Here is a 23,171-nt window from a genome sequence, read left to right on the forward strand (position 1 = left end):
AGGAGGGTCAAGTCAAAGATATTTCCACTACTAGTCAATTTGAAGCTGGCCTGGGTCGCCAGAGACCCTCTCTCCCTCTTCCTTTTTTTTTTTTTCCTCTCTCTCTTCTGAAACAGTTTCCCTGTGTAGACCAGGCTGGCCTTGAACTCAAAAGACCCGCCTGCCTCTGTCTGCCACCCGAGCAATGGGATTAAAAGCCTGTGCCACCAAGCCGGCCGCCAGAGACTCCATCTCAAAACAAACTAACCCACCACAGCAGAGAGAGAGAGCAGAACCTAAGGTAAAGCTGTGAGCTACTCTTACTCACATGCTATATAATGAAAGCCTTGGCAGCCTGGTCTACAAAGCGAGTTCCAGGACAGGCTTCAAAGCTACACAGAGAAACCCTGTCTCGAAACAAAACAGTCCGACAGACAAATAAATAAAAATAAAAAAATAACGAAAACCTTATGAGTTCCCCCCTCCTCTTCACACGCGCGCGCGCGCGAAAACACACACACACACACAAACAGTGGGTATGTGATTTCCTGGTTGCTGATCCGCAGCGCCTTTTTTTTTTTTTTTTTTTTTAACTGTGGGGAACCAAGTAACCCCTGTCTCTTCTCTGGCGGGTACCGATGGTTCACCAACACAGCCAGCTCCCTGGACCGGACCCATGTCCTTGCAGTGAGCACTGGTAGAACTTGACCCTCTCCCCTCCCTTCTCCAGCCCTGGCTTCCAACTCCATCCGCAGGCCCCAAGAATCACGTCTTCGCAGGAGTTGCATTCCTGGGCAATGTGACTGAGCACGACGGTCCTCCGTGGTAAGCCGGTAATAGGTTAGGGCTCCGCAGAACCCCAACCCACGTGTTCCGAGTTCCCTCATCAGGCGCCGCCTTCCGGCCCAGCGAAAACTACACTTCCCAGGGTGCATAGAGGCGGGTCCTTGCTTTGGGCAGGGGCCCCTGGCGGCGCGCCGTTCTGTCGCCTGTTCGGGGGCGCGCGGGCTGGCACGAGGACAGGGCCAAAGACCCGGAATGAGTTTCCGCGTAGTTCCGCTGGGCTGTGCCTGGATGTGCTTGGCCGTGCCGGGCCAGGACAGGCGTGGGTGGAGGCCTGAGTTAGTGGTACTGGGGTCAGGCGCTCAGGACAGCCCGCATCTTACAGAGGTCCCCGCCCCGTCCCGGCCGGGCCGGCCTGTCTGTCAGTCACTGGGGTGGAGGCAGCGACCATAGCGGGGCCAGAGCCGGGAGGTGAACAGATCGCGGGCCAGGCCAACGGAGGGACCTAGCTCAGCCCCTCAACTCCACCGACTCTGCCCCAGACTCGCGAAACTGCAACCCGGCGCTTCCTTGGACGCCTCTGTACCCCGCGAAGGGCTCACTCCCGGGTGATCTCCCAGCCCCTTGACCTCACAGCATCTAGGAGCTCACCCAGACTGGGGTGTTGTGGGTACGGGCCGTTGACCCTGTGACCCCTCACGGGCCAGGGCCTCGGTTTCCCCCATAGGCCTCCCTCCCCTATGACTTCTGATTCAAGGGAGAGACCGTGACCTCCCATTAGGACCCTTGCCTGGCAGCGCCTCACTGACGCCTCCCTTTTGGGAGCCGCCTGAGTGGGTTCCCTCCGAAGAGCACATCTTTTGACCTCTGCAAGCCCCCCACAACCCAAACGAGGTGGGGAGGCCTCGGCAGCCATGCCCGCCCTGGGCATCCCCTCATCCCACCGCTTCCTGGGTACTCAAGCCGGGGTCTAGCAGGGGGCCGACAGCCAAAGGGCTGGGGCAAGAGACAGATCAGGGTCCACCTCCCTGCCAGGCAGGGAGCAAAGATGGAGCGGCGGCGGGAGGAGCAGCTGGGGGCTGCAGGGGCTGGAGCAGCACCAGCCTTGGACTTCACTGTGGAGAACGTGGAGAAGGTATGAGGGCCTCGGGGTGGGCACAAAGTGACAGAGCAGAAGTTCTGGGGACTGACACTGATGCCAGAGCTCAGGCCCGGGGCTCAGCGCCCGCTGGGATGGTGCCCCTAGAGCACCTGGTATTTACCGTCTCTCGGCAGGCTTGGACGGCAGCGTTGCAGTGCCTAATGGGCTATTTTTGGCTTTCTGTAGACACAGTCCCCTTTCGGACAGATACTCTAGAGTCTTAGGTTGTTCCCTCCAGGGTGCTGATAGCTTAGACCTATAGCCAGCTTGACTCCTGTCCAGCTCCAGGAGAAAGGCAGGAGCAGTGCTGGAGGGAACCAGGAACTCACAATACCTGCCACTCAGCCACCCCCCCACCCCCCCCCCCTCCACCTTAGAAACCACACTGATGCTGAACCATCCTGGACCTGACTCACTTTGTTCAGCCAAAGGCTCACAAAAATATTTGGAACTAAAACCATCTGGGTTATGTTTTCATTCATCTTCAGAAAAGGGTCTTTTACTTGTTGGATGGAAGTCAAGCCCGACCTGGGCAGGCAGGAGTGTCTGGCTCTCTTGCTTTGTGCTGGATCCAAGGGGCTTGGCTCTGCTGGCAACTTAACAGGCCCTTCCTTCCTTACCTGCCCACATGGCTTTCTGCCATGGCCTCCTCCCAGACTTCTCCATTGCCCAGGCCATCTTTTTTGATTCTGTGCTTCTCCCCGCAGCCTGGAATGCAGGAATGCACCCCCTCCCCCATACCTCTAGAGATGAAGAGAGAGCTAAGGATACCTAGCTGGAAAGCCAGGGGCACTTGTAGAAACTCATTGGTTATTCTTGAGCCCCGTTTGCCCCAACAAATGTTGAGCATGCGTCCCCTCTGTTTCTGTTTTGTGTCCCCTCTTGCATCCCTGATGGCTGAACAAGGGACATAACTGGCTTTCAGGGGTTATAGATAACGGTTAATCCTAATTGGATGGAGTCCATTTAGGGAACCTGGCCCTTGGGGCTGGGCAGTGTTGGCATGGCGGCACATGCTTCCATATGCTACCAGGGAGATGAGCCATTGTTTTCTTACTACATGAAGTCTCATTGGAGTTGGGGCCCTGGGGGTTCTGCTCCTGACAGCTCCTGGGTAGGCACTTGCTTGGACTGCTTCTGGCCACGGCTTCTCTGCATCATCTGATTGGAGGCTTACATGTGCTCTGTGAAGATGTTCTCGCCCTCCCTTCCAGTGTATCTCTATTCCAGGGCTACCTGGCCCGAAGCAGTCCTTCTCAGATTCCACACTGGCTTTAGTGCCAGCCTCCGGAGTGACCTCGGGATGATCCTGGGGAGCAAATGGAATTTGCTTGTTGGAGTCAATGGGAGCAGCTGTATCTGAAAGGGCCAGGCCCCCTCAGGCTGTTCTATACTTGTCTCAAGCTTACATTTATCCCTATGGAGCCATTCCTTCCTCCTAGGCCTTGCCCTCACATACCTCCCTATGGGAAGAGCCCAGCCCCCACTTTTTCGGCTTTCCCGTGGAGAACCCCTCTCAGAACCCATTTGTACTCTAAGAAGAGGATATGCTAGAGCATGGGCAAGATTCAGGCTCTCAAGAGGTCAGCCGAACCCTGAGCTCTCCCTTCCTGCTCACTCCCTCTCCCCCCAAGTCAGGGAGAGGCAGCATCTTGCAGAAGCAAGTCACACCCTCTGTTCTGGGCTCTGGCAGCATCCAGAGTAGCCAGCCCCTGCTCAGTCCTGTGCTGTCCTGCAGGCGCTGCACCAGCTCTACTACGACCCCAATATTGAGAACAAGAACCTGGCTCAGAAGTGGCTGATGCAGGCCCAGGTCTCTCCCCAGGCCTGGCATTTCAGCTGGCAGCTCCTACAGCCGGACAAGGTGCCTGAGATTCAGTACTTTGGGGCCAGTGCCCTGCACATCAAGATCTCTCGCTATTGGAGTGACATCCCCACTGACCAGTATGAAAGCCTAAAGGCACAGCTCTTCACCCAGATCACTCGCTTTGCCAGTGGCTCCAAAATTGTGCTGACTCGGCTCTGTGTGGCACTGGCCTCACTGGCTCTCAGCATGATGCCCGACGCTTGGCCATGTGCTGTGGCAGATATGGTACGGCTCTTCCAGGCTGAGGACTCTCCGGTGGATGGCCAGGGCCGTTGTCTGGCCCTGCTTGAGCTGCTGACAGTACTGCCCGAGGAGTTCCAGACCAGCCGCTTGCCCCAGTACCGCAAAGGTCTGGTGCGGGCCAGCCTGGCTGTGGAGTGTGGGGCTGTCTTTCCACTGCTGGAGCAACTGCTACAACAGCCCAGCTCGCCCAGCTGTGTGCGTCAGAAGGTGCTCAAGTGCTTCTCCAGCTGGGTGCAGCTGGAAGTACCCCTGCAGGACTGTGAGGCGCTCATTCAGGCTGCCTTCGCCGCTCTGCAGGACTCAGAGCTCTTTGACAGCAGCGTGGAGGCAATTGTCAATGCCATCTCCCAGCCTGATGCCCAAAGGTGAGTTTGTCTCCGGCTTCCCGGAGAGGGACAGCCCCATCCATCCAATGAACATTAAGGGACTGTTCTGTCACACCCTTTATCTTATACTGGAGACAAAAACAAGGATGCCAGTGAGACACAGTCCCTGTCCTCATGGTTGAGAAAGTGAGGCAGACATTAAACAACTAATTATCTGGTAGACTATTAAAATATTTGCCTCCTCTCTTTCCCTCAGCCAGTCGCTAAGTCCTGGCTGTTCTGCTCCCGACCATATTGCAGATCAATTATTTTCAGTTTCTGCTGCCACCCTAGTCCCAGCTGTCATTCCCAGATTTTAGCAGCGCTTTCTTACCAATCTCCTGCTTTTTCTCTCTTCTACCCTTCATCATCCCAACAGTCAGAGGGACCTCCTGAAAACGAGGATCTAAGCTTTCCTTTCTGACCAGTGACTTTCTCTGTATTTAAAGCTCAGAATTGAGTCTAACTCATAAAGAGGCCTCCACAGTGAGGCACACACCAGCTTATCTCATGCCACTCTGCTGACTTTCTGTGCTTCTATACTGTTCCTTTCTGCTCCGTCCAGCCCCTGAACAGGAAGCACATCACCTCTGCTGCCACTTAGATTTCATCTCATTTCCACAGAGAGGTTCCAAGGGTTCTTCAGAGCGAGCCTGGTCCTCCGTGCTGTATTCTTTTAGAGCTCTTAGTGATGTTCCTGGTTTTCCTTCCTAGCCTGCAATGGAAGATTCCTTTATAAATCAGTGTGCATCTCCCCCTGAGTCCTCAACTGCAAGGACATTTTACTTTATCTCATTGTGCCTGGGAAATGGAGTATCCACCAGTTTTTGAATGGCTTAAAAAAATGGGAGTTGCCTGATGGATTGGGGGAGGAGAAGGCATGCTTTTAGCTTCTGAAACCACAACAGGTACAAAGCCCGGAGTGGATGGTGCCGCAGCACTTTGAAAGACCAGAAAGAAGGTGAAGGCAGGGAAGGGTGCGTTTGTCCAGCAGCCGACAGGGACTTGCTGGGTTGGGCCCTGTGCTGGGCACTTGGAGCACACAGGTGAAGGCTTTAACTCACGTCTGCTGCTCACAGTCTGGTGAGCACATGAGTCCAGAAATACCATCAACTACCGGTCAGTATTAATGGAGAGAGCAGAGCCTCTAAGAACCCAGTAGAGGCACTTAACTCAGGCTGGGGTGGGTGAAAGCCTGCCCAGAGGAAACGATAGCCAAGCTGTACTTGGAAAGTTAGTCAGGTGCAGTTGATGGATTTGGGGAGAAAACCCCAGACAGATGAAAGCACCCACGAAAGGTGAAAGGTGGGAAAGAATTAGTGGTGGCTTGTGAATCATTAGGTATGATTAGATAGCAGGATTTAAAGGCCAGACTTGTAGGAGGACCAGGTTCAAATCATGAAGGACCTTGTTAGCCAAGCTTGAGAATTTTTTTTTTTCATCCTGAGGCTGGTATAAAGTTGAGATTCTTTTGGGTGTAAGTTGGGCCACAAAGAACAAGACTTAAACCTAACCCTGACATTCAGAGATAGGATTTTGGAAATCCTGGGTAGACATGGAGGGGAATACCACTGAAGGCTGTGTGGAGGAGTGGCTAACAGCACAAGCTTTGGTGACAGTCATGTCTGAGTGTGAACTTCAGAGTTCGTTTACTAAATGTGAGACCTTGGGTAAACCACTTCTAAGCAAAAATGGAGGCAGTCATACAAAACATAAGGAGTAATTGTAATGCTAGAACAGTGTGCTGTGCACAGAGGCAGCCCTTGGTATTCAGTAAAGAATATTTAGCCGGGCGGTGGTGGCGCACGCCTTTAATCCCAGCACTCGGGAGGCAGAGGCAGGCGGATCTCTGTGAGTCTGAGGCCAGCCTGGGCTACAAGAGTCAGTTCCAGGAAAGATGCAAAGCTACACAGAGAAACCCTGTCTCGAAAAAAAAAAAAAGAAGAATATTTCAATCCCTTGAGTGATGGCAGCTCTTTTGTGGCTTTTACTCGGGGTGGGAGATCAGGAGCACCTATTAGTACACATATGCTGTGCGTGTGCCATGTGCTTTAAATTAGGGACTCCGTGTATGATGTTTTTATCCTACCATTTGTGACTAAGTTTAATGGTAACCTTATTTTTTTTTTTTAAAGATTTATTTATTTATTATGTATACAGAAGAGGGTGCCAGATCTCGTTACAGATGGTTGTGAGCCACCATGTGGGTGCTGGGAATTGAACTCAGGACCTCTGGAAGAGCGGTTGGTGCTCTTAACCTCTGAGCCATCTCTCCAGCCCCCGGTAACCTTATTTTTTAAGAGAGAAACAGAAAGCTACTGTTAAACTGATTAAAGCTGTTCGCTTTTAGAATTGGTGGTAAGAAGTAGAAACTGTTACAAGCAGTGAGCTAGAGCTCCCACACAAGTACACATGCACACACATAGGTCATGTGGTAATCACTGTCCTTTAAAACCTTAAAGGCTGTGGATATAGCAAGGCTCAGGAGTAGAGTGCTTGCTGAACATGCATAAGCCCCTAGGTTCAACCCCACTACTAAAGTTAAAAAAAAAAAAAAGTGTTGGTTGAAAACATTTTTTGGTTGAAGGTTAAATAAAAGAACATGAGATGTTTAGTGTGGTTCCCATGGACTCCTTAATATCCTGTGTATTCACTAATATTTGCTGTTACCTTTGTAGGGGCAGTTAGTAAGATATCCCTGGGTCCCTAGCATAATGTGGATACCAAGTCTCAAGTCAGAGCTCTTGTGGCAGCATGAGACTCAAGTGCTGGATGGGCTTAGGTAGTGGCTAAGGAGAATTGTCAGGGCAAGTACCAGGGTGATGTGGGGTATCCTTGGATACATCCAAGTTCACCCACCCATCTGTCTCAAGGGCTTTAGCAAGTAATTGATGCCCCTTCTCTTCTGAACGAATGAGCAAGCAAGGGGCCAGTGAGGGAACCCATAGCCTCCTGGGCGCCCATTGGTTGCAGCCCCTTGGTTGCTTAGCAACTCTTCCCATTTTCTCAGCTCTGCTCCCAGAGCTCTAATTGTAGGTCTGGGCTGAGCTCAGTGTGAGCGGCAGCCAAGACATCCCCAACAGCTCTGCTCCAGCTGCAGGAGCTGACCATCTCGAGCCAGGCCTCTTGAATGCACCCTTAACCATGGTCCTAAAGACATCCTCTCAGCCTTCCCGTAGCAAGTCTAGAAACCTCTGAGGCCACAGGCTTGTTCTGTTTGCTCAGAGGTCTCCAGCATGTGTGGTAGGAAATCTACACAGGCAATTTCCCTATGGGTGGTACAACAAGCCAGGAGTTGGCACCGGGGATCTGCTCTGTCCAGGCTTGTTTGCTATATTTAGGTTAAGAAAGTCACCTTCAGTGACTGATTCCTAGGTGTCCTGATAATAGCCTTCCCTCCAGCCCTGAGTCCTCTTTTTTTCTGTTCCTCTGCACTTGCTCCTGCTTCCTGGCTCTCTCCTTTGATTTTTTTCCCCTGAAATACATTTTGTTTGTTTGTTTTTCGAGACAGGCTTTCTCTGTGTAACAGCCCTCACTGTCCTAGAACTCACTCTGTAGATCAGGCTGGCCCTGAACTCAGAGACCCACCTGCCTCTGCCTCCTGAGTGTTGGGATTAAAGGTGTGCATCACTACGCCCAGCTTTTGAAATACATTTTTAATACTGGAATAACTGCTCATAGGGAACTGGGGGTAGAGGAAGTGAACTGGATAGGATGTTGGGGCTCCCATCATAAGGACTGGAGATTCACACCCAGATCTGCACAGATCCTTTGCAGGAAAGGGAAGCAGACCTGTAGCAGTGTAAGACTGTCTCAGTCTGATCTGGGTCTGAGTAGCTGTTTGACTTTGAGCAGTACTCTGAGCCCTTCTGGGCTGTGTTGTCCTTGATTTATCCTATTCGAGGCTCAGGTAAAACATGCTAAGAGCCTTCACTACCTACCTTCTGTCTGCATGAATGCAGGCAGGTAGAGGATACTTCGGAAGACAGCAGAGATGCTATGGAGATAGCCTCCATCTCAGCTGCTGGGGAGCTTCTGGGTCATAGCCTTGGCCCTGCCCCTGACTCTCTGTACTGGAGCCTGGCCTGAAGGTACCCATTGTCTGGTGGTGCAGCCTGTGTCAGGATCCTGAGACTGAAGCTATCCCAGCTGTCTCCAGGCGATACCCCTTGGGGCTGTCTCTGAACTGAGGGTATCCTGGGGTGGATAGCTTTTGCTGGCAGACTCTGGAATGGGGGTGTGGAGAAGGATGTCACCATTCCTGGTCTTGCTGCCACTTTATGTCCTGTCATCTTCTCACTGAGGTCCAGATGATGTTGCCTAACAACTTGCTTAGGGCAATTCCAGGTAACAGGGACCTTCAGTCCCCTTTCCTGCCAACATAAATTGCTACCGTGACACTGGTTGACATCTGAGAGGTCCCGGGCATCTGACCTTCTCTTAGAATATGGTTCCTCTGCTTCGTCCTGTCCCCACAGTGGAGGTTGTTACCGTCGCCCCATCCCCTTTGTGTCCTGGCTTTCCCTGCCTGTCCTGTACTTCAGGACTCTGGCCTGGACATTCCATTGCTCTTGCTCCATACTTTCCTCCTGGTCAGCTCTTACTGACTCCTATATCTTCAGTTTCCAGCAGGAGACTCCCGAATCTGTGTCTTGCTCTGACCTCTCAGAGTTTTATGTCCTATTCTTTCTAAACTTCTACTTGCACATCTTGTCTAAAACTTCACCTCTTGTTAAGGTGTCCGTTTCTTCTCTGTGTCTCAGTGACTCCACGCTGTACTTACATGGAGAGTTGTCTTTTTAATCAGCCAGTCATCACGTACTGTCCACTTTACCTGTCAACTCTAAGTTCATCATCTTGTTCACCCCATCCTGCTGCCACCAGACACAGGACTTGGGCAGCCAGGGGGAACCGATGCCCTTATGACCTTCCAAATAGTGTTCTTCTTTAATAGTGTTCCTGACATGACCACCCTTGTCCAGTGTCTCCTGACACTGACCACGTTCCTTTCTGGGGCCACAATAACACAGTACCACAAATGGATGGCTTTGAATGACAGAAGCGCCCTGACAGTTGTGGAGGCTAGAAGTCTGAAAGTAAGGTGTCAGCAGGACTCTGCTTCCTCTGAAACCTGTAGAAGATTTCTTCCCAGCTGCTTCCTGCCTGGTGGTTGGCTGGCAGCTTGGCATTCCTTGGCTTGCAGCTGCAAGCTCCGGTGCTTACCTTTCTCTTTACTTGGCATTGTCCCGTGACATCTCTGTCATCACATGGCTGTCTTGTAAGGACACGAGTCATACTGGATTAGGAGCACATTTCTAGTATGTTTTTTATCTGCAACAATGCTTTTTCCAAGTAGGGCTGCGTTTTCAGGTCCTGGGGGATAGGATGCCGTCATTGTCTGTGCACACTCACAACAGCCTCGGTGTTCCTAAGGAGCCGTGCATCTTGTGTTTTGACACTGGACCTCTCACTGACTGGAGCTTACCAATTGGCTAGACTGGCAGGCCAGCAAGCCTCTAGAATCCTCCTGTAGAGACAGAGGTCTCCCCAGAACTGGCATCACAAGTACACCCAGCTTTTTTGGCATAGGTTATAGGGATCAAATTCATGTTTTCATGATTGTATGACATGAACTATCTCCCCAGTCCTTCAACATATCTTGTTAGGAGATGTACACTTCAACTCATAACAGTCTGTCCTCTGGGCCTCCAGACAAAATTCATGTCACTGTCACACAAAAATGCCTTCTCGTCATCCTAGTTCTCTCCGAGTGTTAACCCATCCCAGCATCAGCTTCCAGTCCTGCTGGAGGAAGTGCTTCAACCTGTAGCTTGGACTTTCTTGTGCTTCCTGCCCAGAGCTCTCCCGAAGATCTCTGACCCAGTGTTCTCAGCATGAGCAGCATCAAAGCAGCCTTGGCCTCTTTTGCATAGGAAGGCTTTGGTGGAAGGCAGGGAAATTGTGCCTTTCTCTCAAAGCTGGTGGGCTGGGGTTGGGCAGACAGCTCTGATGGGTCACCTTACCTCATGCCTCTAGGTATGTGAACACACTCCTGAAACTCATTCCGCTGGTTCTGGGACTGCAGGAACAATTGCGCCAGGCAGTTCAGAATGGGGACATGGAGACCTCCCACGGCATCTGTCGCATTGCTGTGGCCCTGGGCGAGAATCACTCTCGGTAGGGAGTGGGGCAGCACTGGTGGGATGGCAGGGCCCGTTAAAGATTAAAGTCACGGACCCTCACTGGGGAGGTACGATGAGCTAACTCTTCCCCCACCCCAGGGCCTTGCTAGATCAAGTAGAGCACTGGCAGAGCTTCCTGGCACTCGTCAACATGATCATGTTCTGCACGGGCATCCCCGGCCATTATCCTGTCAATGAGACCACCAGCTCCCTCACTCTCACCTTCTGGTACACGCTGCAGGTATGTCTGTGTGACCATCGGTCGGACTGGGCCTTCATGAAGGTGGATCATGCTTGTGTGGTTGCTGGGGAGGTGGCTAACTGTCTTCCCTGGCTCTCTCAGGATGACATTCTGTCCTTTGAGGCAGAGAAGCAGGCCGTGTACCAGCAGGTGTACCGGCCAGTCTACTTCCAGCTGGTGGATGTGCTTCTGCATAAGGCCCAGTTCCCTTCTGATGAGGAATACGGATTCTGGTCCTCAGATGAGAAGGAGCAGTTCCGGATTTACAGGTGATGGTAGCAGGCCAAACCTCGCTCTGAACAGTCCTAAGTAATGAAGTAAGGGAAGAGGCAATCAGCCAGGCTTACTGCCTTCTGGGGGCTCCATTCTCTAGCCTTTAGGCAATTTTGCAGTGTTGTGAGGGTCCATGGGTAGGTTCCTGGCTTATGTTAAAGATCCAAGCACTATAAAAGGCCTTCATCTGCTTTTCAGGGTGGACATCTCAGACACGCTCATGTATGTCTATGAGATGCTGGGGGCTGAGCTGCTTAGCAACCTCTATGACAAGCTGGGTCGTCTGCTCACCAGCTCAGAGGAGCCCTACTCCTGGCAGGTACCTCCCAAACCTGATTCCTTCTGCCCTCCCTAACTTGTGACACCCTCCTCCTAAGTCAAGCCAGTGGCACCCTCTTTCCCCAGCACACAGAGGCCCTGCTCTATGGCTTCCAATCCATCGCGGAGACCATCGATGTCAACTATTCTGATGTGGTGCCCGGGCTCATTGGCCTCATCCCACGGATCAGCATCAGCAACGTGCAGCTGGCAGATACTGTCATGTTCACCATTGGTGAGACCTGGCATACATCCATGGCCACATTCTTAGAGCTCCAGCACCCATCCCTAAGCATGACTGAGAGAGATACATCTCCCCCCCAACACAGTCAACATTGCAGCCAACTAACTGTCCTGGCAAGTCTTTTCTGCAGTGCCCTGAGCTGCATCTCATGATGCTCGCTTGCTGTCAGTGGAGCAGCAGTGCTGGGCCTCTGTTGAGTAATCCCTTTCTGCTTTTCAGCCATGAGGCTCATGTCTGAGCACCAATGCCTTTATGGCCGCACGGTCCTCCGCGCACTCTGGATGTACCGAGGCTGTAACTTCACCATTCCTAAAGCTTTGCCTGCCTCAGAGAGCCTTCTCTTTGCCTTTTCCTCCAGGAGCTCTGTCTGAATGGTTGGCTGACCACCCCGTCATGATCAACAGTGTTCTGCCCCTTGTGCTGCATGCCCTCGGCAATCCTGAGCTGTCTGTCTCTTCTGTGTCTACCCTCAAAAAGATCTGCCGGGAGTGCAAATATGACCTGCCCCCCTATGCTGCCAACATTGTAGCTGTCTCCCAGGTATGTGGTGCCCCAGGTGGTGCTGGGCCTCAGAGTGCCCCGCTCCATGCTGATGTGTTATTCTCTACCCCCAGGATGTGCTGATGAAGCAGGTCCACAAGGTACGGTTCCAGCTTTCTAGAGGTCTCCTTGGACTTTTGGTGGGGAATTGCTTACCCCTAAATTCTGCCTTTTACCTTCTCCTCCCTACTGATCTCTTATTCTTTGTTCTTATACTCCTCCCCAAGAGGTTCCTTCTCCTTTCTGCTCACAAGCAGATGTGGTCAGGATGGACCATCCCTGTTTTCTGCCCCACAGACAAGCCAGTGCATGTGGCTAATGCAGGCACTGGGCTTCCTGCTGTCAGCCCTGCAGGTGGAGGAGATCCTTAAGAACCTGCACTCACTCATCTCCCCCTACATCCAACAACTGGAGAAGCTGGCAGAAGAGATAGTGAGTGAGCTCCGGGGACCTGGGGCAGCACTGGCACTCGGGCTTCTCTGTGGGCAGAGGGGTGGGGATGTTGGAATTGGCACTCGGGTCCACTATTGAGTGATCTGGCCTCTAGGCTGGGGCTCAGAGGTCTGGAGCTAGTTTTGATTCTTCCCATAGCCTAATCCCTCCAACAAGCTGGCCATTGTCCACATCCTGGGGCTTCTTTCCAACCTCTTCACCACACTGGATGTCAGTCATCATGAGGATGATCACGAAGGCCCTGAGCTCCGGAAGTTGCCAGTGCCACAGGGACCCAACCCAGTAGGTGACATTGTCTTTGCCACTCATTCCTCCTTTCCTCGTGGGAATGGATGTCACTCTCCAACCCTGTAGATAATGTTGACGGTGCTTCCTGACCCCACAGAGGTCATGCATTTGGTCCTTTGACCCTCCACTCTATATGTGGCCATGTCATCGCATCCCTCATCCTGTAGAAGATGTTTTCCTTGTCCTCAGCCCAGTTGGGATGATGTCATTGAGGTTTATTTGCCCCCACCTGTAAGGGACACTGACATTATCTTTGGTCCCACTGAGCTGTCCTGTGAGCTCATGCTGAACCCCATCTCTTTAGGGCCTCCTGCTTGGGCCCTCACTGTCCCCTGCAGACACTCGAGCTGCCCCCCATTAGAGGAGACACACAGAAACAGACTATTGCAGGGCAGAGTGCTGAGCACTGGGATCACATGGACGTGGCTTTGGGATGATCTCTCTGCTTTTTGTTTTTGTTTTTCTTTTGAGACAAGGTCTTGCTAAATAGCCTTGGTGGCCTGGAACTTGCTATGAAAAAAAGACCAGCCCTGAGTCACAGATCCTCCTGCCTCTGCCTCCCAAGTGCTGGCATCAAAGACACTTGTAATTGGACGGTTTTGTTTTTGTGGTGCCAGAGATTGAACATAGGTCTCTGGACATGCTAGGCAAGCACTCTGCCACCAAGCTACATCCCCAGCCCTGAGGTGACCTCTTACAAGCTGTCTGGTCTGGGACAAGCCTCAGCTTCCCTCTCAGAGCTGTGGGCCACTAGGATCTGCGCCTGCCCATTGCAGGGCCACTAGAGCAGAGGGGGCTTGAGTGAGAGAGGTTGGCAGACTGGGAAGTTCTAGACACATACCAGGGACTGCTTCGGTCATTGATACTGCGTGCCCCAGACCGTCTGGGAAAAAAGAAGCCAGGGATACCCTGGCCTCTGCTCGGCTCCACACCTCAGCGTCAGTTACCATTTGGGCTCTAGGCCAAGCCTGGGCCACCATCATCCCGCAGAGCCCCCCTTTTCTTCTGTGGCAGTCCATCCTCCTGCCTTCCCTATCTCCCAGGACCTCAGCCTGCTCTCTGCTCTGCCATAAGCTGCCCGTATCTACGCATCCCTTGGGGCTCCCCGCCCCACGCCTGCTTGGGTGAGACAGCATCTCTTCCTCCTCAGGGCCTAGCCCGTTGCTTTCGTTTTTCTGAGCAGAGATGAACAGAGAGTGAGTTCTGCTTCGTCTTGTCGGGTTTGCGAAGCTATCTCAGTCTTACCAAGAGCTTAGGACACCTCTGCTCTGCAGTTCTGAGCCTTCCTCTAAGATGACCTACAGTCTATTCTCTTTCATTGCTGGGGGGTTAAGCTCACCATTTCCTGCCCCACGGGTCCTATGTGCCACATCCTCAGTGTGCAGTGGAGGGTGATGGGTTGAGCCCTTTGCCTCCTGCCAGGTCCTCGGGTGGGCGCCAGAGGAGCTGCCTCACTCCTCCCCGTGCGTGTCTCTAGGTGGTGGTGGTGCTGCAGCAAGTCTTCCAGCTCATCCAGAAGGTGCTGAGCAAGTGGCTGAACGATGCCCAGGTGGTCGAGGTGAGCCCTGACCCGCTCTGCTGCTGGGCTGACTTTGGCCCTAAGTGCCAGAGTAAAGGACTTGATGCCTTGCTGCTGCTTGTAGCGGACAAGGAGGGGAGACTGTGACACTGCCACAAGAGCAGATGTCATTTAGGAAGGCGCCCCCATCCCTGCCACCACCCCAGTACCACAGAAGTGCTGGGTGAAACCATAGTGACTGCAGGGCCAAGTAACTGGTGTCTGCCATAGCTCCAGAGACCTGGCCTTGCATCCTTTGGAGTTGAGGTTTCCGTGGCTCTTCCTGTCCCTTGAGAGGGAATGGTAACAACGGGAGTAACGGGAGTGAAGTGACAAAGTTTGAGCCTGTTCTGCTCTCTGGGGAGCCTTCTGCCCCTGCTTTTCAGGCTGAGGAGTAGATTATTTACCTCGCTTGGTTTGCAGGGTTTGGCTGGACTTCTGGGTAAGAGTCCTTTCTTGGGCTTCATCCCATGACCTGCTGATGGGTCTCTCTGCTTTTTTCCTCAGGCGGTGTGTGCCATCTTTGAGAAGTCTGTTAAGACATTGCTGGATGACTTTGCCCCCATGGTGCCACAGCTCTGTGAGATGCTGGGTCGGATGTACAGCACCATCCCCCAGGCCTCTGCTCTTGACCTCACTCGGCAGGTAGGCCTTCTGGTTTGGGCAGTCGGTGCTCTGGAGGTCACCCTAGTTAGAGATCTGACCCTGGGTGGGGGGTGGGGGTGGGGTGTCAGATGGCTGCCATGGCTGGGGTCCCCACCTGTGTTCCAGGGATGTTGATCTGTCCTGGTGAGGCGGACCTCAGCTGACCAGCATTCCCTGCTTTGTTATAGCTGGTCCACATCTTTGCTCATGAGCCTGCCCACTTTCCCCCAATAGAGGCCCTCTTCCTGCTGGTCACTTCCGTCACACTCACTCTCTTCCAGCAAGGTAAGTACCAGTCAGGGTCTCTGCTGCCGCCACACTGCCACTGCCTCTGCTTCCTCCACCGGGGAGCCAAAGCTACCCACTCTGTTCTCGATCCCCTGGTCGCACATGGGACTTGATGGGAAACTTGGGAGATGAAGCACAGCACAGTTGTTACCTATATGTAGTTGATTCTGTAGGTTTGAAGTGAATAATGGTGAATGGTGTCTTTTACAGCCCGCCTGCACTCCAGGCCAGTCTGGATGCTGGGGAAAGCTGGGCTCAGACTCTGAGGGACTTGGGACACTAGTCTGGCTCATTGCCTTTGGGATATAATGAGAAGTCAGAGAAGCATAGGCATCGATACCAGGTAGACCTAGAATCTAAGCTCATCACCACCAAACTAGTTGTGTGACCTTGGGCAAGTCCCTTACCTTCGCTGAGCCTTGTTTCCATATCATTTCAGGCATTCTAGTTCCTGGGTCCTGGCTTGGGCTTTTGTATATGAAGTACTCAGGAGTGCTGATTCTTTTTCCCGTGTCAAAGTTTAGTCCTTTCTGAGCCCAAAGTCCCTTTGGGGATGGTCCCAGCCCCTCCTTCTGTGGCCTTCTCTGCCTGAGAGAGTTGGAAACTGGCCTTCAGGTTTCCTGCTAACCCAGGTTCTAACCTGGGATAGAAGCAATACTATTCCTCAGCCCTGTAAGCCTACCCTGGATTTGAGCTTTGAGGCCAACTAGAGGTCTCAGCTGGAGCCCAGAGTGCTCCCATCTCATATTGTTAATGTCTGGTCCTCTGTGGGCCATGCAGCAGATCCAGAGTGGCAAGAAACCTGGTGTCACTGTCCTCAATTCCACGTCTTCCACTACTTATACCCCTTTTCTGGATGAGTCCATTGACCTTGGGTCTGTTCATCCCTCAGTGGGTCCACTCCTCCTCACCTTTCATGAGCCCTTCCTCAGTTTAAGCTCAGCCTCACCTGAATTAGCTCCATAAACTCCTATGTGCACACCTGCCCCTGTCTCCAATCTCTCCAACATACAGCAGTCATACTGCTTCACAAAATAGTAATGTGATCACATTTCCTCTCTGGCCTACAACCCTTCACATGCTACCCACTGCCCTCAGGTTATGGTCACGTTCCCATATGTCACACCAAGCTCTGGTGTGTCCCTAGTGTTCTCTCATTAAGGGAGCAATCCAGCCACATGCCCGTGCCTTGCTCCTCCAATTGAACGGTGCTATGCCCATGACCGGGTGAGCTCCCACTCTCATGCCTTTGTTAGGAGGCAGGCATTACTCCTCAGACAAGTGACTCTGAGGCAGAACTGGGGACTTGTAGCTCTGTGCTAAAACTGCACCATACTTACATTGCCAATGAAGCACAGGCCACAAAAATGAATAACCTCCAACTGTCTGTCTCTCTTCATAGACTGAACCCCCTGGGGGCAGGATTGCATCTCCTCTGCTACATTCCCTGTGTCCAGAATGAGGCCGATCTCAGACACTGTTGAATGTAGGCAGGTTCCTTGCCCCAGAACCTCTCTTCCACACTATCTGGCCCAAGCAGGAAGGGAACCTCACACTGAACACACTCTTCTACATTGGGACCCAGGCATATGGTACATTGGACCTTTCCAGGACCTGAGTAGCGCAGATTTCAGAGATGAGAGGACCAGCCTTAGGTAGTGGCTCCTCGTAGCCTGCAGAAGGAAGCGAGGGAGAGGTTATGTGTTACAGGTAGGGAACAACATCTGTGGCTTACACAAGATCACACAGCTACTCAGTGGTCTCAGGCAGGTGCCTTTGTACTGCATCCTCCTGAGAGTGGGGAAGCAGGAGCTGCAGGCGCATGCCTATCAAAGCTGAGGCAGGGTTGTTGGTTGTCTTGTGGGGCAGGATGGTCCCTGTACCTGGCTTGTTGTCCCAGTTCAGGCTTCCTCAGGCTCTGCCTTCCCGGTGGGTCATGGGGTGACACAATGACTGGGCCCCCCTTTTCTTGGTGCATCCAGACACTGGGAGCTGTCCTCAGCCCTGAGTTGGGTTGTTCCTAAGTCTGTGCCCCATGTCGAGCAAAATCATGGCCTTAGAATGCAGTTTATTCTCCTGGCCCTACCAGTGACCTATCTGGCCAGCTTCATAGCACCCAGGGCCCTGTCCTACCCAAATAAGAGTTCTTTAGTTTGAGCAAACTGAGCAAAATCCTTCCCTTGGCCAGACCAAGAGCTCTACAGTCATCATACTTAGTTAAGCTCTCACGCCCTGGACTTCCCAGGGCCTTCAGCCAAGTCTCAAAATGAGGTGCCATGGACCAACCCACAGCCAGCTCTGCCCTCCATTTAGATGCTGTGATGAGGAAGTATAGGCCAAGAAGTAGTGTAGGGCTCCCCGACTGTCAGAGCCACAGCTCCCTCAGCTCTGTGGAATCTAGAACTGTCGGAGCACCAAGAGATCGCTGGGGGACTGGCCTGAGGTGGACTGGGGAGTCAGTGGAAGGCCCCGGGGAGCTGGGCAGGCCCGTCCTTCACTTTACCGTCTCTTTCTGTTGGGCTTCTCCCAGTTCATGGTTTTTGTATGTTTTGTTTCTTTATCTTGCTTCCTGCTGCTCATGTGCCCCCACGCTGTCTCCTACAGACTCTCAGTCCCACATAACTATATGAGGTTGAGTTGCTGTTTGTATAATTTTTTCTTAAGTTCCATCTTTATTATATTTTAGGGCCCAGGGATCATCCTGATATTGTTGATTCATTTATGCAACTCCTGGCACAGGTGTGTTTTAGTTTTATTCATTCACGTTCTGTTCTCTCTCTTTCTCTTTCTCTTATGTTGAAATTCAATTTAAGCCTATTTTTAGCTTTCTGTTGACAAATTTTTTTTTTCTGTTCAGTTGAATAGAGTTTCTTCATCTGTTTCCGTGGAAGTTGACAACCCAACACCCCCCTTTAGTGCCCCTTTGCCTCCACTAGCTCAGTCTCCTACAAAGACCAGAGAGAGGCTGGTCCTGAAGGGAGGGGCTGGGAGGGGAGAGTGGTGACTGTCCCCAACAGTTCCTGTGTGGCTGGCTTACCCAGAACCGTCGAGGGTAGGGCTGCAGTCGAAGGGCCTGGGCTTCACTGTCCCCGTGCTCCCGCCGGGGACTGCCTGCCATAGTGCTCCCACCTCAGTGTTCCCAGTGCTCCTAGGAGGTAGGCTGGGAGCAGGTCCGAGGAGCAGAGCTTACGGTGAATGTGCACTGTGCGATGCAGAGTCCATCCGGAGGAGAGATTGGGGGGCTGCTGGACGGTGGGGTGCAGGCTCCACTGTGAGCCCTCGGCAGAATGTGTTCGTGTCTGGGGTGTGCTGAACTGTGTTGACCTTATTCTGTATGTTTGGAGTTTGGATTAGGAAGGACACAGAAGTCACGTGCTACAAGTAGGGTGTACATCATGCTGGACATTGATATAGATGTGAAACCGATGTGACGTGTGAGGAAGGCGGCCTCTACATTGTATGGACGTGGATGTGTGATATGTTAGACATGGACACTGAACATGGACATGTGGTGTGTGTGTGTGTGTGTGTGTGTGTGTGTGTGTGTGTGTGTGTGTGTGTTTGGACTGGAGAGGTGGCTTTTTAATGGAAATAAGAATGTGTTGTGAGTTGTTGGCATGCCTGCATTGAATGAATATGACTTGGCAGATGTATGTCAGGCTATAGGCGGGTGGAGGTTAGTGTGATGGGTTCTGTGTTAGAGGATCCCTGTGGGTTGGAAGGGTTCTGTGAGTTGGAGTACACAGGGTGTCTGTCTGTCTGCTTCCTCTTCCCATATTCACTGAGTCTGTAGTACAGCTGTGACTGGTAGAATATGAGCACACACAGTAGGTGTGGTTCTTGCTCTCCTGGAGCCGACAGTCTGGTGGGGAGATGTGGGAAAGGAACGAAGAATAAGGGTATTCTGACCCTGGATGGGTGTGTGTGGGTATCTGTGAAGGGGTATCTTTGGCAAGGAGGCTGTTTGAGTGTATTTGTGGGTATGTTGGGATGCTGTATTGGGAGAGGGCTCTGAGTGTGTGGATGGTTTGGGATGTGTGGGCGTTGGGTGTGTAACTGTAATGAGAGTATGATGTAAGTGCAGAATAGTGTATGTGGGGGTTTGATAGAGGTGTGTAAGTAGGTCATTTCAAGTTGGGGTCATGAGGGGTATTTGCACCTGAATAAACATGGGAGTACAAGGTACATGAGGGGTTGGAGGGTCTATGTGGTGTGCACTGGGGGCATCACTGGAGAACAGCAGTATTTAAGGACTGCTGGAGCTGTGCCGAACGTCTTCTGTGATTCATGGACGTGCCAACCATGTCTGGTAGCACTTGGGGCAGGCCATCTGCCCCATCCCTCCATCTGCTACCTCCATGGCAGCACTGGCTCCTAGGATGAGATGGCTGAGCAGGCCCTGGGCAGAGTATCCTGGAGGAAAGAAGGGATGAGGGATCCAGATATTCTATTCCTCCTCTTCTTGAGGAGGAGCTGGGAGAACAAAAGGAATTCGGTGTGTGTGGGAGGTGCTGGACTGGGGCTTCGTGTCCAACTGCTCTCTCTTCTTACCACCCTGCTCACAAACCCAAGGGACCTCCACTCCCTGTGATTCAAAACACAGTCACTACTGGCTACCCGGAGCCTTTGGGAGGGGAGAGGGGAAGTTGTTTGCTTAGGGAGTGATTTGGGACCTAAATACTCTGCATTAATGGTCCCCACCCACAGCCTCTCTCAAACCTGTGCATTCGGGTATACCTACATGTATATTCAGCATCCCTGGGGCAGCTTCTCACTTGACTGAACTCTGGGGTGATATGGGTTCCCAGAGATGGCTGGGTGGCATCTTGTACCTGTGATGCGTGAAGTTAGGAGCTCGGGTGGCAGGTGAGTGGGGGGGATGCTCCTTGGAGCTGGCTGGGGCTGGGCTTACCAGCTCCACCTCCTGCAGGCTTTGAAGCGGAAGCCAGATTTGTTCCTGTGTGAGCGATTGGATGTCAAAGCTGTGTTCCAATGTGGTAAGTGGGGCCAAGTGGAAAGGTGGGCCTGGGGCTCCCCTGCATCACTCGGCCCCATCTGATTTACCTCTGCCTCTCCCACAGCTGTGCTAGCCCTCAAGTTCCCTGAGGCACCTACTGTCAAGGCCTCCTGTGGCTTCTTTGTGAGTCTCATGCTAACCCCTGACCCCCGCCCCTCCCAGGACTCGGGGTGGAGGTATGGCATGCAGATCTTGTCCTCAGGGAGAGGTGGGAGGGAACTGGGGTTCACAGGCCTCTCATCTTCTGCAGACTGAGCTACTACCTCGGTGCGGGGAAGTAGAGTCTGTGGGGAAAGTGGTACAGGAGGATGGCCGGATGCTGCTCATAGCAGTTCTGGAGGTGAGCTGGAGTAAGTGGTAGGCTGGGGTGTGGGGAGGCCTTCACTGCTGAGGCAGCTGGTATTGTGCGGGGGCCAGGGTCTTTGGTTTCCTAAGCTCTCTGATTCTCTCCTGCGATTAAATGTCTGAACGTTGTTGGGATTGCCCTGAGGATCTCAAAAGACAGTGCTCACTTACACAGCTTGGCTACAGGCGTGTCCCTGAGAGCCTTTGATATGGTTAGGCCTCCTTGCCACAGAGGAAAGACTCTGTACTGAGAACCCCTCTTCCTCAGGCCATTGGAGGCCAGGCCTCCCGCAGCCTCATGGACTGCTTCGCCGACATCCTGTTTGCCCTGAACAAACACTGCTTTAGCCTCCTGAGCATGTGGATCAAGGAGGCCCTACAGCCGCCTGGTTTCCCATCTGCCCGTCTCAGCCCTGAGCAGAAGGACACTTTCAGCCAGCAGATCCTCCGGTGAGCAGAGCTGGTGTGGGCAGAGCTCGGCTCTGGAGGTGATGGTGTTGGTAGACAGTACTAACGTGCTCTCCCGCCCCTCCTCCAGTGAGCGAGTGAACAAGAGACGGGTGAAGGAGATGGTGAAGGAGTTCACACTGCTGTGCCGCGGACTCCATGGCACAGACTACACAGCTGACTACTGAGGGACACCTGTGCCCCACTCACCCACTCTGACCCCCTCCTGTTCCCAAAGAATAAACCTGGACCCTCACCGCTGCCTCTGCTTCCTTTCTGCTTCCCCCGTCGCCTACCTGGACCCAGGCCTGATGGGAGAATCGGAGGATGCTTGGACCCAGGCCCTGGTTAACAATAGTGGGGACACAGGCTGGGTGTGAAGGCGCACACCTTTAATCCCAGCACTCGGGAAGCAGAGACTGGCTGATCTCTGCGAGTTTGAAACCAGCCCGGTCTACAGAGCAAGTTCCAGGACAGCCAGAGATAAATAATGAGACCTGTCTCAAAAAACAAAAAGAGGCCGGGCGGTGGTGGCGCACGCCTTTAATCCCAGCAATCGGGAGGCAGAGCCAGGCGGATCTCTGAGTTCGAGGCCAGCCTGGACTACCAAGTGAGTTCTAGGAAAAGGCGCAAAGCTACACAGAGAAACCCTGTCTCGAAAAACCAAACAACAACAAAAAAAAGTGATGGGGATACCTACCTCCAAGGGTGGTGACACCTAACTCCCAGGACAGGGACACATATCTCCCTGGGTGGGCACTTGTCTAAGGTGCTTAGCCTGGAACCAAATACTGCCCTTGCTTCTGGGGTGAGAGGCTACATCAGCATCAGCAACCCATATACACTCCTGTTAGATTCACGCACACCTTTAATCAGCAATGCTGAGTACTAGGTCCCTGGTTCTACCCCAAATAAAATCTGACCCAATTCATAGCTACCCTAATCTGGAGAATGGGTGAGGGATGGCTTTATGGAGGAAGTTGCATTTCTGATGAGAAAATATGGGCCTTCAGGAACCATTTAGGGTATGGGAAGAAATGGAGTGGAGATTTATTTCCAGATTTTATTTTATTTTTAATTTACATTTATTTATGTTTATATTGGGGGAGGAGATATTTTGAGTACATTGCGAGAGGACAGAGAGCTGGGCCATGACTAGTGTACCACCTGCAGCGTGATAAGGTGTTTTAGAACACCTGAACTTGCACATGGTCAAGGGGGCCGTACAAAGTAGGGTGGAGTTGGGGTGGGGCGCTGCAAGGTCTTTCAGCCCTTACAGGAGGAATGTTACCTAGTGTTGCCTGGGAAGCCAGCCCTGCCCTCTTAGGAACGCTAACTCAGGGCTCATCAGGACCGTGGACAGCGCCGGGCTGCGGGACTCCCTCCTTTCTTTCCCTGCCTTTCTGGTGACCCTGTCTTGTCAGTAAGATCTGAAGAGCAGAGCTGAGTTCTCCCCACCCCCATCTGTGACATCTGCGTGCACTTGATGGGGGAACTGCAGCCCACTCCTCTGTTCTTTTCCCAGCTTTTGTATTGATTCCATCCTTTCCTTTTTCATCCAGTGTCTTCCTGAGCCAGCTAGCATCTGTCTCTAACGCTTTCTCATTTATCTCCCACTCCTTCTCAGCCCCAGTTTTTAAAAATCTTAGGTGTATGCATGCCTGAATATATGAGTTCACCACATGAGTGTAGTTACCTGCAGGTATTAGAAGAGGGATCCTCTAGAACTGGAGTAACAAATGGTTATGAGCCACCATGTGGGTGCTGGTGACTGAACCCAGTCCTCTGTAAGAACAGCAAGTGCTCTTAGCCACTGAGCCATTTCTCCACCCGCTCCCAGTCCCATCCTGACTTCTCATCTCTCCTGGAGGATGCAGAAATGAACGACATGTTTTCAGTCCTTTTATCCCATTACATCATGTTAAGAGCCTTTGTCCCCTCCCCTGCACCCCTC

General features: G+C 52.5%; 1 protein-coding gene across 2 annotated transcripts; it reads left to right on the forward strand.

The window, feature by feature from the left end:
• The first annotated feature begins 1,047 nt into the window (after window positions 1-1,047).
• Ipo13 (importin 13) lies at window positions 1,048-21,473 on the forward strand. Of its 2 annotated transcripts, XM_052716065.1 has the most exons (20): window positions 1,049-1,897; window positions 3,642-4,378; window positions 10,415-10,555; window positions 10,660-10,801; window positions 10,904-11,070; window positions 11,273-11,393; window positions 11,480-11,627; window positions 11,995-12,176; window positions 12,251-12,277; window positions 12,474-12,608; window positions 12,768-12,911; window positions 14,395-14,475; window positions 14,983-15,120; window positions 15,309-15,405; window positions 18,095-18,147; window positions 20,339-20,405; window positions 20,490-20,548; window positions 20,676-20,765; window positions 21,039-21,220; window positions 21,309-21,473. In XM_052716065.1, the coding sequence occupies exons 1-20, from the start codon at window positions 1,811-1,813 to the stop codon at window positions 21,403-21,405; spliced, it is 2,895 nt and encodes a 964-aa protein (XP_052572025.1). In that variant the 5' UTR covers window positions 1,049-1,810; the 3' UTR covers window positions 21,406-21,473. The 2 variants fall into 2 exon arrangements, 1 of the variants encoding a protein (XP_052572025.1); XR_008213653.1 differs by lacking the exons at window positions 18,095-18,147; window positions 21,039-21,220; window positions 21,309-21,473 and having other exon boundaries at window positions 1,048-1,897; window positions 20,676-20,730.
• The last annotated feature ends 1,698 nt before the right edge of the window (window positions 21,474-23,171 follow it).

This window comes from Peromyscus californicus, unplaced genomic scaffold, assembly GCF_007827085.1.
Source record: "Peromyscus californicus insignis strain IS unplaced genomic scaffold, ASM782708v3 Scaffold_5__1_contigs__length_169319896, whole genome shotgun sequence".
Classification (NCBI taxonomy): domain Eukaryota; kingdom Metazoa; phylum Chordata; class Mammalia; order Rodentia; family Cricetidae; genus Peromyscus; species Peromyscus californicus.

Excerpts from the sequence above, each read along its gene's own strand:
- Ipo13 (XM_052716065.1), top strand. The coding sequence starts at position 1,811 with ATGGAGCGGCGGCGGGAGGAGCAGCTGGGGGCTGCAGGGGCTGGAGCA. Across the intron at positions 15,121-15,308 it reads CTCTTGACCTCACTCGGCAG|CTGGTCCACATCTTTGCTCA; the intron begins GTAGGCCTTCTG and ends GCTTTGTTATAG. Across the intron at positions 20,406-20,489 it reads CAAAGCTGTGTTCCAATGTG|CTGTGCTAGCCCTCAAGTTC; the intron begins GTAAGTGGGGCC and ends CCTCTCCCACAG.